Here is a 17,952-nt window from a genome sequence, read left to right as displayed (position 1 = left end):
TTGCTAGCCCAGTTGTAGTTCAGTAACTCTCACATGTGAATTGGTAATCCGGTTCAGATTTCTAACACAGGGATCAGAGAACAGACCATCATAGACCTGTAAAAGGGCATCTGCGTTTATTCACACAAGGGCGAGAATAATCTCTTCTGCTTCATAATAGGGTGGCTCTCCACACAGCCACTGAATTCATTCTGTTTTCTAAGAACTAGGTGCCACTTTCTTCCTCTTGCTCTTCTTCTGCCCCAAGGCAGAACTCCAAAGCCTAGATCAGAAGCTCTCTAACTGGAAGTTTATTGTCTAAGGCATTGGTTTTCAAATCTTAGTGGGCACCTGCAGGGTCACCTGGAGTGTTTGTTAAAATGCAGATAACTGGGCTACGCCCTTCAGAGACAGAGTCAGTAGATCTGGAGTGAAGCGCAGGCCTCTGCATTTTAACAGGGCCCAGGTGATCCTGTTGATACAGGTAGTCCACAGGCCACAACTGAAGAAATGCTATTTCATGACCCTCATTATAAATTCTCACCCTCATAGTTCAGTGGAAGATACTAGGACTACTTCCTATTATATCTTTCTAACTGGAAATAACTTATTCAAGTGAAACTTGGTGAAGCAGATAATTTGGATTGAAAAGGGAAAAATTGGTACTTGAGAAAAGTGTAATTTTAATAGGCCAGAGCATAAAAACTCAGAATCCAAGAGTGCTAAGTACAGAAAGCATACAGAAAGGCATGAGAAAATGATACGAAACTGAAAGAGTAAAATTTGTTGTTAGCTGCTCTTAAATCGGCCCCCGACTCATTGTGACCCCATTCACAATGGAACAAAATGCTTCCTGGTCCTGAGCCATCCGCATGATTGGTTGTGGATCAGACCACTGTGGTCCATAAAGGTTTCATTGGCTGATTTTTGGAAGTAGACTGCCAGGCCTTTCTTCCTACTCTGTCTTAGTCTGGACACTCCACTGAAACCTGTTCAACATCATAGTAACACACAACCCTTCACTGATAGTCGGGAGGGGGCTGCAGTGAGGTGCATTGGCTGGGAACCAAACCTGTAAGGCCTACCACATGTAAGGTGAGAATTCTACCACTAAATCACCATTGCCCCCAAACAAGAGTAAAGGATAGCTTCATGAACTTAGAGTTTGATGTTATTACAATTACATGCAATTTTAAACTACAAACAATTTTTAATGTCATTGTCAGAGCCTGACACCTATATAACTTTATACCATGTCAGTCAAGCTACTTGCCACAAGACTTATCAAAGTTCTGTTGCACTGCACATCTTTATGTCACCAAAGCTACCTATGGGCACCCTCAAAGCCTTCTCAATTCCCCTGAAACCTATTCTTCTCTAAAAATGGATTGAAAGGAAATTAGTGGCAGAGCACTGATAAGCATTTACAGTCAAGAAAGCATTTCTCAACAAAATACTTAGGCTCTAATGCTTTTAGTGGTAGTGAATTTAATATGAACACTTACTTTAAAAGCTTTCCATTGTCACTTATTAATGAAAATGAAATACTGATTATCATATTTAAACTGTCAAGATAGTGTATTAAATATTCTAAGTTGCTACAGAAGAAACTTTATTTGCTACAAGCTAAATTTGAAAAGTAAACAGTAGACTTAGTCTTCTGGGATGAATTTTTAAGCTCTTTTGCTTTTGAAAGATGTCAGATAATCCTCGTACATTTTTAGCTTTATCAGGAATGTCTCATAAGAATACAATTCATCCAGACCCTTTATGCACTTTGGAGATGAGCTTAGTTTTTAGTTCCGCTCTTGAATAGCCAATTCAGCAAAACCAGGACCCTTTTAATAATTTGGTACTGCATGTGACATCTTACAGAAGCCTTTGGCATCTGATTTTAAGCAGTAAGTATTCCAAAGACAGCAAGAGGGCAAGATTGTTATAGGCTCAGAGTTCCTCCAACTTAAAAAAAGTTAGACTCTGCAGCCTGAAGGTTTGCTCATTGTTCCCCCTTTTTCTCTTTATGAATAGAAATCATGGATGACTGTTCAACCAATTGCAATGGAAATGGAGAATGTATCTCTGGCCATTGTCACTGTTTCCCAGGATTCCTTGGGCCTGACTGCGCGAGAGGTAATGTAACTCTATCATTCTGAATGGTTTCAGGAAATAGAAATTTAATTTGTCATTTGGGAACGCAAAAGTAGTAGTAGCAGCAGCAGCAGCAGCAATAGCAGCAAAAGCCCCTACTGCCACCACCAAAAGCTGAGCACTTACTGTGCCAGACACTGTCCCAAATGCTTTGTGTTACTTCTTTAACTCATACAGTAGCCCTGCGAGGTTGGTCTACTACTATCACAGTTTTATGGGCAAATAAGAGAACTCAGCGAGGTTAAGTAGCTTCCCCATGGTTACTTAACAGCTGGAGTTTATACCTAGATTATCTGATCTGGCCACTACATGATACTTATATTTCTTTCATATACTAATTTATAATAAAAAAAAAACCCAGTGCCGTCGAGTCGATAATAGGCTGACTTCAAATGTGGGCCAAGTTGGTAACTGTTTATATACACCAGTGGAAACTACTAGAAGGGGCATTGTCTTCGGCTGGATTCTCTAGAGGAAATAACCGGTGAAGCTTACATATACTTAGAGAGATTTATTTCAAGGAAATGGCTCATGCAGTTGTGGAGGCTGGCAAGTCCCAAATCCGTGGGTCAGATGTCAGGCCGGAGGCTTTTCCTGACTCACATGGTTGCAAGTGCTTAGGGGCCCAAATCAGCAGATCGGACGGCAAGCTGCTGGCTCACCAGGATGCAGGAGCTGGCGAATCCCAAAATCTGCAGGTCAGACACATCCCAAGAACCGGAGGTCAGAGGATGACAAGTCAGATGCAGGATCGAGAGAGGGTGAGCTTTGCCAGAACATCCATATGTATTGGATGCAGACCACACCCCCAAAGAAAACTCCCATTTCAACCGATTGGCTGCTCACATCTGATCACAAAATGGAGAATGATTACATAATATCTGCCAAACCACTGAGAATCATGGCCTAGCCAAGTTGACACATAACCTTAACCATCACAATCCACCTTAAACCATACATAACCTCTGAAGACAATTTTAAAGGCATACTTGCACCTAACATAATACAACTAACATGTGTATAACCGAAAATGCACTAGCCCTGTTTACATCTCATATTTTGTAATAAGTAATGAAATAAGAGAGGAAGAAAACAAAGATATTTGCTATATATAAAAAATATATATATATGTGTATATATATTTTTATATATATATACACACATACACACACGCTCATACATGTATAACAAAACAAAGGAGAAATACTAAAAACAATTACAGCCTTCGTATCTGCAACTGGTCACATAGTCATAGCTGGTATTGAGAATTACCTTTTTCTACCACACATTCCTTATTCCTTTTGTCCTCAGCAAGCACCTCAGTTGGTCATGGTTCTTTGCCTGGTGGGATGATCCAAGCCTTCATTCCTGAAGGGTCTGGGCCGTTAGTAGTCATGTCAGAATTGAGTTGCTGTAGTTTTCCATTGACTTTAATCACAGGGCATGGTAGTACAGTAGAGACACCCTAAGGAATCACCTGTATTGCAGTCATACCCTTCTTTATCCCCATTGTGTAATATCAATTCAATTTTCCCTTGGTAATCAGGATCAATCACTCCAGCCAATACGGTAACTCCCTTCTGTGCCTGTTGATCCAGAGGCACAAGGAGCCCAAATGGGTGGCATTCTTAACTTCCAGTTCAATGGAATCAGTTGGAACTAAGACCTCTAGACCCACAGAGCATAGGATCACTGGGACAGGAAGCAAAAATTTTGTGAGTGAGTCACTGAAGGTAATAGTGAGTGGTGCCACTCCCATTTACATCCCTTGATTCCTAGACCCATAAATCCTGGCTATAGTAGTAGAAACAACACCATTTATTGGATGCTGGTTTAAAGCATATACAGACTCCTAGAGAACATTGTCCCACGCTGCAAGATATTGCAACCTAGCTGGTCCCTTCATTTTGTCTTTAGAAGGCCATTCCATTGTTCTATCAAGCCTGATGCTTCAGGATGATAGGGAACATGGTAAGACCAGTGAATTCCATGAACATGGACCCATTGTTGCAATTCATTTGCTGTGAAGTGAGTCTCTTGATCTGAGGCAATGCTGTGTCAGATACCATGAAGATGGATAAGGCATTCTGTAAGTCCACGGATGGTAGTTTTGGCAGAAGCATTGTGTGCAAGGAAACCAAATCCATATCCAGAGTGTCTATTCCAGTAAGGACAAAACACTGCCCTTTCCATAATGAAAATAATCCAATGTAATCAACTTGCCACCAGGTTGCTGGCTGATCACCTCAAGGGATGGTGCCATATTGAGGGCTCAGTGTTGGTCTCTGCTGCTAGCAGATTGGGCACTCAACAGTGGCTGTAGCCAAGTCAGCCTTGGTGAGTGGCAGTCCATGTTGGTGGACCCATGCATAACCTCCATCCCTGTCACCATGGCCACTTTGTTCACGAGCCCATTGAGCAATGATGGGAGTAGCTGCGGAAAGAGGATGACCAGTTTCCATAGAACGCATCATCCTATACACTTGACTATTAAAATCGTCCTCTGCTGAGGTCACCCTTTGGTGAGAATTCACATGAGACACAAATATCTTCACTTCTTTGCCACATTCAGAGAGGTCTATCCACATACCTCTTCCCCATATATCCTTGTCTCCAATTTTCCAACCATGTTCCTTCCAAGTCCCTCACCATCCAGCCAAACCATTGGCCACATCCCATGAATCAGTATACAGTTGCACATCTGGCCATTTCTATTTCCAAGCAAAATGAACAACCAGGTACACTACTTGAAATTCTTCCCAGTGGGAGGATTTCCCTTCGCCACTGTCCTTCAGGGAGGTCCAGAAAGGGGCTGTAGTGCTGCCACTGTCCGATTCTGAGTCGTGCCTGCATATCACACAGAACCATCTGTAAACCAGGCACAAGTTTTCTCCTCTTCAGTCAATTGATCATGAAGAACTCCCCAAGAGGCCATAGGTGCAGACTGGGAAAAGAAAGGTAAAGTGACAGGAGTGGGGACTATGGGCATTTGGGCCACTTCCTCATACAACTTATTTGTGCTTTCAGGTCCTGCTTGAGCCCGATCTCATATATACCACTTCTATTTAATAATGGAGTGCTGCTGTGCGCATCCAAGTTTATGACTCAGTGGGTCAGACAATACCTAGTTCATGATAGGTATAGTTCAGGCCACATAGTGACTGGGTGGCCCATGGTTAAGTGTTCAGTCTCTACTAAGGCCCAGTAATAAGCCGAAAGCTATTTCTTAAAAGGAGAGTAGTTATCTTCAGAGGATGGCAGAGCCTTGTTCCAAAATCCTGAGGGTTTGCACTATGATTCTCCAATAGGGGCCTGCCCAAGACTCCAAACAGCATCTCTATTGTGTCACTGACACTTCAAAGACCATTGGATCAGCTGGATCATACGGTCCAAGTGGCAGAGAAGCTTGCAATGCAGCCTGAACCTGTTGCAGAGCCTTCTCATGTTCTGGGCCCCACTCAAAACTAGCAGCTTTTTACATTACTTGATAAATAGGCAGGAGCAGCACACCCTAATGAGGGGTATGTTGCCTCCAAAATCCAAAGAGACCCACCAGGCATTGTGCCTCCTTTTTAGTTGCAGCAGGAGCCAGATATACAACTTATCCATTACTTTAGCAGGACATGACTGACACCACTGGACCCTAGAAATTTCACTGGGGGTGGAAGGCACCAGAATTTTTGTCTGATTAATTTCTCACCCTCTAGCATGCAGATGTCTTACCGATAAGTCTAGAGTCACTCATACTTCTTCCTTAATAGGTCTCATCAGCATAATATTATCAACATGATGAATCAGTGTGGCATCTTGTGGAAGGGAAAGGCTATCAAGATCCCTGCAGAATAAATTATGACATGGGGCAGGACAGTTGATATATCTCCAGGTAGGACAGTGAAGGTATATTGCTGGCCTTGCCAGAGGAAGGCAAACTGCTTCTGATGCTCCTTTGAAACCAGAATCAAGAAAAAGGCATTAGCCAGATCAATAGATGCAAAGCAGGTACCAGGAAATGTGTTAATATACTCAGGCAATGAAACTACATCTGGAACAGTAGCTGCAAATGGAGTTACCACCAGGTTAAGTTTACAATAATCCACTGTCATTCTCCAAGATCCATCTGTTTTTTCCACAGGCCAAATGGGCAAGTTGAGTGGGGATGTGGTGAGAATCACCATCCCTGCATCCTTCAGATCCTTGATGGTGGCCCTAATCTCTGCAATCCCTCCAGGAATGCAGTATTGCTTTTGGTTTACTGTTCTCCTTGGTAGGGGCAGTTTTAATGGCTTCCACTTAGCTTTTCCTACCATAATAGCCCTTACTCAACATTGAATGAAGAATCTTTTGCTTAATGGGCACATATCAATAAACTCAGACTGATGCAACTTTATATTCCTTGCACCATTATCCCACACCCTTAATAGCCATTCCCACACATATTGCCCAGGTTTCTGCTTGTATATATATTAGAAAAGTCAAGCAGTTATTTTGAAGTGTAGTGTACCTCCTCCTGGGTCACACTTTGTACTTCACCTCTTCAGAGTCACTAGAACTTAAGTCTAGTAATAGGTCTAAAGCAAAAATGAGTGGTGGGGGTGGGTCCTGGGGACATTTAACAGTGCCTTTTTTTTTTTAAGGCATCTGCCTCAGGCGATACCCCAGACACCACCCCAGGCCATATCTCAGACAAAAATTCTTCAGGCTCACCTGGGTTAATCTCATCAGATGGGGGTGGAAAGGGTAATGGTTTTACTAGAAAAGCTGGCTGATCAGAGAGAGATGTAGTAATCTCTTCAGACGGGAGTAAGAGGGCTGGTTCTGTTGGCAGGAGTGATTCAATGGAATTTAGGGGGTCAATGTCTCCGGTTCCTGTTGCCATAGAGTCAACATAGAGAGATTTATTTCAAGGGAATGTCACAGGCAGTTGTGGAGGCTGGCAAGTCCCAAATCCTTGGGTCAGATGTCAGTCAGGCTAGAGGCTTCTCCTGACTCCTGTGGTTGCAGGGTCTTAGGAACTCAAATTGGCAGGTCAGGTGGCAGGCTGCTGGTTGATGGGGAATCAGGAGCTGGTGAATCCCAAAATCTACAGGTCAGATGGCGGGCTGTTGGTTCATGTCCCAAGAACTGGAGGTCAGAGGATGATGAGTTGGATGCAAGATTGAGAGAGGGTGAGCTTTGCCAGATCATCCATATATATTGGATGCAGGCCACACCCTCAAGGAAACTCCCTTTTCAACTGATTGAATGCTCACATTAGGTCACAAAATAGAGAATGATTATATAATATCTTCCAAACCACCAAGAATCATGGCGTAGCCAAGTTGACACATAACCGTAACCATCATAGGCAGGTAATCACCAAATGGGTAAGTAGCCTAGAAACTAAAGACTGAAAAGTCAGAAGTTAAACTTAGCAAACTTTACTGTTCACTTGACTAGCCTAGCCCATAGTTTAATTTTTGAAAAGATTTAGGTAAATCACACTGTGTTTTCCCGTAGGGTTACGATTATTACTTACAGATGCTTTTTGTTTGTTTGTTTGTTTCATTTTCAGTGTATTCTTAAAGATTCCAGTCTCCTAATTCTTTAATCACAGGTTTTTTAGCAGCTCCTTTTTTTTAGAGTAAATGCTAAAGAATTCTAAAGGACTTACTAGTTTCCCAGTACCATGATATATCTTGGAGGAGTAGGGGAGGAAAGGGGAGAAGGCAGTAGCTGGTACTAAAAAATGAATAAGAGAAAGATACAGAGTAAGTCTTCTAATAAAGGCCTACACAATATATTATAGGAGGCAACATCTATGTAGCATCAATCTATTTAAATGCACAACTGTTTAACAACAGCATTATATAATATAAATAACTCCCATTTATTTGTTTTTTAAAATTTCAGGTTTTGCTTCTTAAAAAGTAACATGCATCTGTTTGAGGGAGAAAAACTGTAAGATAGAAAATGCCTAGCTTAAAATAGTAATAATGATGATGATGATATGTTTAAGAGTATATTGGAATCAAAGGCAAATATTTGAAGTAATTTCTCCACTCTGAGAATATTTTTATAATTTATCTTTACTCCACTCCCATGAGAGGAAAATGTCTGTTTGTAATCACGAACATGTTCCTATTTAATAAAGGATAAAAAAAGAAGTAGTACAATTTTTTGCCTGAAATATTATACAAGAATCAATAGAGAATTGCTCTTTGGAGAGTTTGAAAGCATTATGAGAACATTACAAGTTCATTTGCCAATCTTCAGATTCGTGCCCTGTGCTGTGTGGTGGGAATGGAGAATATGAGAAAGGACACTGTGTCTGCCGGAATGGCTGGAAGGGGCCAGAGTGCGACGTTCCAGAAGAGCAATGCATTGACCCAACATGCTTTGGCCATGGCACCTGCATCATGGGAGTCTGCATCTGTGTGCCAGGATATAAAGGAGAAATATGCGAAGAAGGTCAGAGCCCCATTTTAATCTATTGCTTCGGGCTTTTCTCTCACTAAATTATCCAAGGTGTTATTCATTTCATGCTTCTAGCAGAGATGCAAGTGGTCTTTGTAAACTGTAAATGTTCAACATCTCCTTAGTACTCCAGTGATTTGCAGGTGGATGGAGGAGGGAGCAGGTTGGGGGAGCTCAAGTCTCTTCTGACAGTCTCTAATGCAGAGACAGAGACAGAGACACAGAGACAGACAGGCAGAGACAGAGGCAGAGGCAGAGAGACAGAGACAGAGACAGACAGAGGCAGAGGCAGAGGCAGAGACAGAGACAGAGACAGAGACAGAGACAGAGACAGAGACAGAGAGGGCCTGGCCTACCCGGAGTCCGCAGAGAGGAGGGAGGATGACGGGGCCGCGGCGGCTGGAGGGAGGGGGGGGAGGAAAGCAAGAAAAACAGAGAGAAAAGGGAGTGGGGGGGGAGAAAAAACAAACAGAAAAGAAGTCCAACCCCACCCCGTCGCCGCCGCGCCCGCTCGTCCCCGGTGGAGCGGCCGTGGGGCCCAAGGGTCCGAGGCCGGCCACACGAGGCCAAATCTATGACACTTGCTGCAGCAATGAAAAATGGCATTTACTTCCTCATTTCTAACACTGTTTTATAACTTGCAAATTTCCATACTGATGATTTTAGGTGTTAATTCATATGCTTTCATTATTACAGAGTGCATTATGCTACATCTTACTTTAAAGCACATAATAAAAATATAACATATGCACATAGGAAGCCATTTTGTGAATGTTTTCTTTGGGAGTGATTTGTAATTACCATTATTATTATTGCTTTATGTTATTTATTTTTACATACCTCATGCTGAAACTTGACCTCCATGTCTCAGCAAGCAGACTTACCACTAATGAGTTTCAAGACAATGCCTCTATATTAAAATTCACCCTAAAGGAGTCTTTACCAAAAAAAAAAAAATCATATTTTGAAATGTCAATAATTTTATCATTTAAAGAGACACATTGGAAAATAAGTTTACTAGTAATCAGACCTTTTCCATGCCACATTTCTCCAACAAGACTGATTTCAGAAATAATATTAAACCATTACCGTGGGAGATACTCTCATCATAACTGTTGTTCAGTAAAGAGGCTGCTGAAAATGCACTATAATTGCTTTTTAAAGATGGCTCATTAAGACTATTACACAGCATTCTAAAGGGTTTAATCTCACTCCAGTCCATGAACAAGCCAAGACTTTAGCTTTCCTCCTCCCATTAGCAACAGTGGAATTTTGGTGTGAAGATTGTATCTGTTCCAAGGAATGGCAGTAGGCCTAGACAAGGCGCCGGAGTTTCTGAGTTACTTTTGGAAATAGGCTTTATGGTGATCCAACTGCAATCATTATACTTGAGTTGTAAGTTCGGATGCTATATGGACACACACATATTCACCAAAAAAAGGGTGTCTATCTTGGAGCCCTGGTGGTGCAATGGTTAAGAGCTTGGCTGCTAACCAAGAGGCCAGCAGTTCAAATCCCCCAGCTGTCCGTTGGAAACCCTATGGGGCAGTTCTACTCTGTCGCTATAAGTAGGAATTGACTCGACAGCACTGGATTTGGTTTTGGGTATTATAACATCTATAATTGATTATGAAAAACATTTAACCTGATTAATACAGGCCCTTCTAATTTAGATTTTGTGAGCAGTTGGAAAGGAGTTAACTTAAATTTGCTTTCTTGGAGGTCAAAAAGAAAATTTCTAGAATAACCAAGATAACAAAGAAGAATGCACACCACATTTAATAGTGTAGACTTTTCAAATGTAATACAAAAAACTATCTTAAGTCAGTCATCACAGATGAGGAACCCATAGGCTGGGCCTATTGATAGGTTTTGTATGGGTCACGTTATATTGTATTATGTGGTCATGTTTCTTACTTGCCAAAATTTAAAAATACTATAAATGTAAAAATACTCTGTTGAACAACTGGAAAATCTGGTAACAGGGGACCGATATTCTTACACAGTCGCAATTAACTGGAGCCAAGTAGCAACAGTTCCCTTTAAATTGGACACTTGATCTCAGTTTGCCCCCAACACATGCCATTTTCTTACATCTAGACCATTTCATTCATGTATATTACCTGTCTGACCCGTTGTGTCTCTGATTTAAGTATGACTTAACTATTCACTGAAACCGGCCTCTAAATAAAAAAGCTGTATTAAATTAAATATTGTTTTGTTTGTTAAAATGGTTGCTGTATCTTAACACAACAAAATGACCTCCTTTAAAAAAACATTCTATACTTTGGACTTGCCCTCTCCCTCAAATAATGAATCAAATTAGATGTACACCCTAGTATTTATTTGCTGATTAAAACAAATCAAAACCAAACCCATTGCCATTGAGTCAATTCTGACTGATGGCAACCCTACAGGACAGAATAGAACCTCCCCGTAGGGTTTCCAAGGCTATCATCTTTACAGAAGCAGACTGTCATATCTTTTTCCTACAAAGCAGCTCCTGAGTTCAAAACGATCACCTTTGGGCCACCAGGGCCCCTATTTAGCTGAGGTATTAAAGCTTTGTGCTAATGAACCTGAGGTTGCAGGCTAAGTATAATGGCAGTAATATTAATAATAATAATGCTCCACCACTAGTCTGTCAGTTTGTCATACTGTGGTGGCTTGCATGTTGCTGTGATGCTGGAAGCTATGCCACCGGTATTTCAAATACTAGCACAGTCACTCTTGGACAGGTTACAGCGGAGCTTCCAGACTAAGACAGCCTAGGAAGAAGGATCTGACAGTCTACTTCCGGAAGAACTGGCTGGCAAAAACCTTATGAATAGCAGAACACTGTCTGATATAGTTCTGGAAGATGAGCCCCACAGGTTGAAAGGCACTCAAAATACACCTGGGGAAGAGCTACCTCCTCAAAGTAGAGTTGACCTTAATGATATGGGTGGAGTCAAGCTTTGAGACCCCTCGTTTGCTGGTGTGGAATGACTCAAAATGAGAAGAAACAGCTGCAAGCATCCATCAATAATCAGAAGGTGGAAAGTAAGAAGTATGAATCTAGGAAAATTGGAAGTCATCAAAAATGAAATGGAAAGCATAAACATCAATATCCTAGGCATTAGTGAGCTGAAATGAACTGGGACTGGCCATTTCGAATTGGACAATCATATGGTCTACTATGCCGGGAATGACAACTTGAAGAGGAATGGTGTTGCATTCATCGTCAAAAAGAACATTTCAAGATCTATCCTGAAGTACAATGCTGTCAGTGATAGGATAATATCCATACACCTACAGGGAAGACCAGTTAATACGACTATTATTCAAATTTACTCACCAGCCACTAATGCCAAAGATGAAGAAGTTGAAGATTTTGACCAACTTCTGCAGCCTGAAATTGATCAAACATGCAATCAAGATGCATTGATAATTACTGGTGATTGGAATGTGAAAGTTGAAAAAAAAAGGAAAGGTCTGTAGTTGGAAAATATGGCCGTAGTTACAGAAATGATGCTGGAGATCTCATGATAGAGTTTTCCAAGACCAAAGACCTATTCACTGCAAATACTTTTTTCAACAGCATAAATGGCTACTATACACGTGGCTCTCACGGATGGACAACACAAGAATCAAATTGACTATATCTGTGGAAAGAGACAATGGAAAAGCTCAATATCATCGGTCAGGACAAGGCCAAGAGCCGACTGAGGAACAGATCATCAATTGTTCACATGCAACTCCAAGTTGAAGCTGAAGAAAATTAGAACAAATTTGCAAGAGCCAAAGTACGACCTTGAGTACATCCCACCTGAACATAGAGACCATTTCAAGAACAAATTTGACGTCTTGAACACTAATGACTGAAGACCAGACGAGCTGTGGGATGACGTCAAGAAAGCTATACATGAACAAAGCAAAAGGTCTTTAAAAAGACAAAAAAGACCAAAATAGATGTCAGAAGAGACTCAAAACTTACTATTGAACATAGAGTAGCTAAAGCGAATGGAAGAAATGATGACGTAAAGGAGATGAACAAAGGATTTTAAAGAACAGCTCGAGAAGACAAAGTATTATAATGAGATGAGAAAGACTCATTAACAACCTGCTATATGCAGATGACACAACCTTGCTTGCTGAGACCAAAGACTTGAAGCACTTGCTGATGAAGATCGAAGACTACAGTCTTCAGTGTGGATTACACCTCAACATAAAGAAAACAAAAATCCTCACAACTGGACCAATGAGCAACATCATGATAAATGGAAAAAATACTGACATTGTCGAAGATTTCATTTTACTTGGATCCACAGTCAACATCCATGGAAGCAGCAGTGAAGAAATCAAATGGCATAATGCATTGGGCAAATCTGCTGCAAAAAAACTTCTTTAAATATTAAAAGTAAAAATGTTACTTGGAGGACTAAGGTGCGCCTAACCAAGTCATGGTATTTTCAATCACCTCGTATGCATGCGGAAGCTGGACAATGAATAAGGAAGACCGAAGAACTGGTGCCTTTGAATTATGACGTTGGCAAAGAAAAATTGAATATGCCACGGACTGCCAGATGAATGAACAAATATGTCTTGAAAGAAGTACAGCCAGAATACTCCATAGAAGTGAGGACAGTGAGAATTTGTCTCACATACTTTGGACATGTTGTCAGGAGGGACCAGTCCTTGGAGAAGGACATCATGCTTGGTAAAGTAGAGGGTCAGCAAAAAAGAGGAAGGCCCTCAATGAGATGGATTGACAAAGTGGCTGCAACAGTGGGCTCAAACATAGCAACGATTGTGAGGATGGTGCAGAACCAGGCAGTGTTTTCGTTCTGTTGTATGTACCGAGGGTAGCTATGAGTCAGAACCAACTCGACAGCATCTAACAACAACAACATATTAATAACGTTCAGTTGGATTTACGCATCTGGACTTACTCTGTTCCATGGCCAGAAGCTACACCCTAAAATTAGGCCAGTGTTGCGAATAAAGACAGGCGTATCAATCCATTTCTGTTGCTGGAAAAGTCATTCAAATCATACATTCTCATTACGATAAGTTTAGTCTTATCTTATTTGTATGGGAAGACTATTGTTGGAGCCCTGGTGGCACAGTGGTTAAGAGCTTGGCTGCTAACCAAAAGGTCATCAGCTGCTCCTTGGAAACCCTATGGGACAGTTCTACTTTGTCCTATAAGGTCGCTATGAGTTGGAATCAACTTGACGGCAATGAGTTTTTATTTTTGTTAGGTGATGTCAAGTCAACTTCGACTCATAGCGATACCATGTGACAGGGTAGAATTGCACCATAGGGTTTTCTTGGCTGTGATCTTTACGAGAGGAGATTTCCAGGTCTTTTTCTCATGGTGCTGCTGGGTAGGTTGGAAGTACTAACCTTTTGGATAGCGGCCAATCACTTAATCATTGCCCCAGCAGGGCTCCTTTGTGGTAAGACTAGAAATTCGGTAACCAACCTTGCCATTTCCCATGGACTGGTCACTCAGTTAAAAGCACGAAGTAATTTTTCCCCAAGGCAAGCATAGGAACCTACCTCCAAAATAGTTTATACATCTGTTAGAATGTGTCAAAATTTTTCAGACTCACAGAATCAGAGACAAATGGAATTTGGATCTGTGATATTCTAAGACATTGAAAGTTACTTCACAGTGTCATGATAGAAAGAGAAGCCATGAAGAAACGAATTTTGAAATTAGGTTAAAAATGTTGCATTTCAGTGCTTCTAAGTAATAAATAGAAGATTACGATAAATTGATTCAAATTTTATGATTTCATGCAACGGCGATCACCTCACTCAATACCTCGAATAATCCAAACTGAAAAAATATATATAAGCTCTTCGAGACATATCAAGTAATAGCCCTTTCTTGGAGCTATGATTCCAATTTCAGAAAGGATAAGGAATGACTTGCAAAGCCAAGGAATTTCTATTGAAGGCCCTCACTGTTCCACCCACCTGTTTATGTAGGGGTACTTCAACACTGTTTACAATTTCACATAGCGTGTGTGTTGTCTCCTTCTTCTAAATTTAAGTTGCAACCTTTATGATACTTCACCATATTTTTCAGTGTTAATAATCTTCTGGTTTGAACACAGTGTTTGCATGAGTCACTTTACTGCCTCATTAAAACAGCATTGATGATGTAACATTAGGAAGTCAATGTGAATATCTTAGTTTCATTATTGTAAGGTATGGTGGCCACAGCTGTTCCCTTTTAACCTTCCCCCCCCCCCTTCTTTTTGGACCTTCAGAGGACTGCTTAGACCCCATGTGTTCCAGCCATGGCATCTGTGTAAAAGGAGAATGCCACTGTTCCACTGGCTGGGGAGGAGTCAACTGTGAAACTCCGCTTCCCGTATGTCAAGAGCAGTGCTCAGGACATGGGACTTTTCTTCTGGACACTGGAGTGTGCAGCTGTGATCCCAAGTGGACAGGATCTGACTGCTCAACAGGTACATTGGCGTTGTCTGCTCCTCCTCCTTCCTCCATTCCCAGGTTCTAATCGGTCATTCCCTTAAAGTGGTGCTTCTTAAAGTATGATCTAGGTGCCTTTCATGGGTCACAGGGGCCTTCCAGATATTTTATAGGCTAGTCTTATACTGTGTTTTCATTTATACTATGCTGTTACTGGTATTTTTCATTGTCGTAGATCCGTGCTTGAAGCTCTCTCTTCATCCTCTATTCTCCTGCAGTTATTTCATCCTTTCCCAAGTCTCCTCCTATCAGTTCTATGCAAACTATTTCAAATCTATATCTCTGCCAAACTCCAATTGTCCTGCATTTCCAACCGTCTGCTAGCTATTTGCACTGGGTGTCTCATCACGTAAAAACACAACTAATCGTCTTAGCCCAGGAATTCTACTCCATTTTCTATATTGCTGCCCAATTACTATTCCTGTAACATTGTTTTCCTTATCCCATTCCCTACCCTAAAATCTTCTATAGTTCCCCATTGTCTTTAGATATGCTTCGCATTTCTTAGTCTCTTATTAAAAATCCAACACAAACTATTCAAAACCTCTATCTCCAGCCTTATTTTCCACTTCCACTTCCTCCACAAGTCCCTCCTCTACCAAAGTAATCTGCATATTCTCCACACCCCCCAATCCATCGTATTTTCACACTTTTCTCTATCCCCTTTCCTCAGCATGGAATGATTTCACTCTCCCACCCATAAAAATCCAGGCCATTCACCAGGACCAAGTACAATTTTAGCCATACAATCTTTCCTGATTACATCTACGGGGACCCTCTGAAATCCTACTGTACTCATTGCTGGTGCTACAGCACATAGCACAGAAGGCTTTGGGATGTAGGTATTTGGGTATATGGTTTGTTTTTTTACCTGAATTATAAAACATCACAAATAATGAGGCATTTATTCTATTTTATTATTACCCCTAGATCATGTGCTCATTAAATGAGTAGAAATAATAAATGGTACCTGCTACAAGGGGTCCCTGGGTGGTGTAAATGGTTAAGCACTTAACTACTAACTGCAAGGTTGGCAGTTTGAACCCACCTAGAGGTGCCTCGGAAGAAATGCCTGGCAATCTGCTTCCAAAAGGTCACAGCCTTGAAAACCCTATGGAACTCAGTTCTATTCTGACACACGTGGAGTCGCCATGAGTTGGAATTAGCTTGACAGCAACTGATTCGGGTTTTTTTTTAGTTCCTATAAAGCCCCTACCTATGAATTTTGTTGAGGATGTAAAATGATGCATGGTAAGCAGGAAGGATAGGTACACTGTGGGACTTTTTGTACCACTGCGTTAAGCTCATGAACCAAAAAGTCTGGACTTGTATGCTTTTGAGAGAATTTGTTCTAACATAGTACTTCATTGTAAGAAAATTTGTTGCCTTGCATAGAAATACTATGGGAGAGAGGATTGTATTTTATAATGTCTGAAAATGATCAAAATGCTGAAGACAATCTAATAATAACTAAAATGCAAATCTTAAAAATCATTCATTTATATATCTAGCAAATAATATGGATGCCCGCTTTGTGCTTTGCACAGTGCTTGGTGCTGGGGATAATAGTGGTGAACAAGACGAACAAGGTCCTTGTACAAATGGAGCTTACTGCCTAGTGGAGGAGATGCATTGAAAAAGCTAGAGAAGGGCTATGCGACTGATTGCTCAGGGAATGTATAGTAGAGAACTAACTCGATTATTAATTTATTTGCTAAACATTATTGAACACCTTCGGTCCATCCATGTGTCAGACATAGTATCATGCCCTGGAGTTTCAAGTTTCTAATAATAATAATAGTATTAGTAGTATTACCATTAGTAGTATTATAGCGTACACATAACAGTTGTTATGTATTAGGTACCATTCTAAGTGCTGTATTTATATTAATTTACTTAATCCTCATAACAACCCTAGGAGGTTAAGTGCTGTAATTATGCCCATTTTATAGATGAGGAATCTGAGCACAAGGAGATTAAATAACGTGCCTAAGCTCACCCAGCTAACAAGTGTCAGAGCCAGGATTTGGACTACACTATTCTGGCTCCACAGTCCATTCATTAGATCGCTGTAGTGTACTGATCTCTACGAGTCCATCATCTAATTCACCGTTTATAAAAAGACATCATTGTTAGGCTGTCTAGGGCCTTGTGCCAAACAGCACAAAGGTTATTTCTGTGAGAAGAGGCCCTACAGTCAGGCAAGGCTTTGTAGAAGTCTGAACTCTCGAACTAACACTAGAAAGATGATTACATGTTTATCAGGTGGACAAGAGGGGAAAATACATTCCAGGGAGAAAGAGTAGCTTACACAAAGAAATAGAGATGCCAATCCACATGACACATTTGAGGACTTTCAAGTCATCAAGTACAACTCCAGCCTTGAAGTGTAGGAGATAAAATTGGAGAGGTAAGCAAGGGCCAGAACATGAGGAGTTGCATTTACAGCCCATACTAAGGAATTTGTAGTTCCGCTTGACACCATAGGAAGCCACTGAGTGATTTGAAACAAATCGTATTTTAGATTGACCACTCTGACAGCAACTGAGAAGACTAATTGGAGATGATGAACTAGGGATCTAAGAGACAAGTGCACTGATGACTGGAGTAGTCCAGGAGCAAGATGGTGCAGAGGGCCTGAACTGAAACTGTGGTTGTGAGAATGGTGAAGCAGAGGCAGACTGGAGAGGAGTTACCATGGTAAATGAGAGAAAAAGAGGAGCCAGGGATAACTACTTCAGGCGGCTGGGTGAAAGGAAGCACCATCAGCCAAGGGAGAGAAAGCACAGGCAGAAAAGCAGGCTTGGGGGCAGAGGGCCAGGACATGATGAGCTCAGTTGTGGGCGTGCTCACTTTAAGGTATCTGCAGATGATCCAGGTGGATAT

The 17,952-nt window shown here is 41.2% G+C and overlaps 1 protein-coding gene across 7 annotated transcripts in view; it reads left to right on the top strand.

The window, feature by feature from the left end:
- TENM1 (teneurin transmembrane protein 1) overlaps nucleotides 1-17,952 on the top strand; it is a 618,409-nt gene that overhangs the window by 327,492 nt on the left and 272,965 nt on the right. For all 7 annotated transcript variants that reach the window (XM_010594654.3, XM_003414757.3, XM_003414758.4 and 4 more), the window contains 3 exons: nucleotides 2,008-2,109; nucleotides 8,380-8,574; nucleotides 14,844-15,044. In XM_010594654.3, the coding sequence (XP_010592956.1) occupies nucleotides 2,008-2,109; nucleotides 8,380-8,574; nucleotides 14,844-15,044 (498 nt within the window). The remainder of the gene's footprint in view (nucleotides 1-2,007; nucleotides 2,110-8,379; nucleotides 8,575-14,843; nucleotides 15,045-17,952) is intronic.

The sequence above is a fragment of the Loxodonta africana genome, chromosome X, assembly GCF_030014295.1.
Source record: "Loxodonta africana isolate mLoxAfr1 chromosome X, mLoxAfr1.hap2, whole genome shotgun sequence".
Classification (NCBI taxonomy): Eukaryota; Metazoa; Chordata; class Mammalia; order Proboscidea; family Elephantidae; genus Loxodonta; species Loxodonta africana.
Note: the sequence above shows the minus strand (reverse complement) of the source record. Positions and strands in the feature narration are given on the sequence as shown.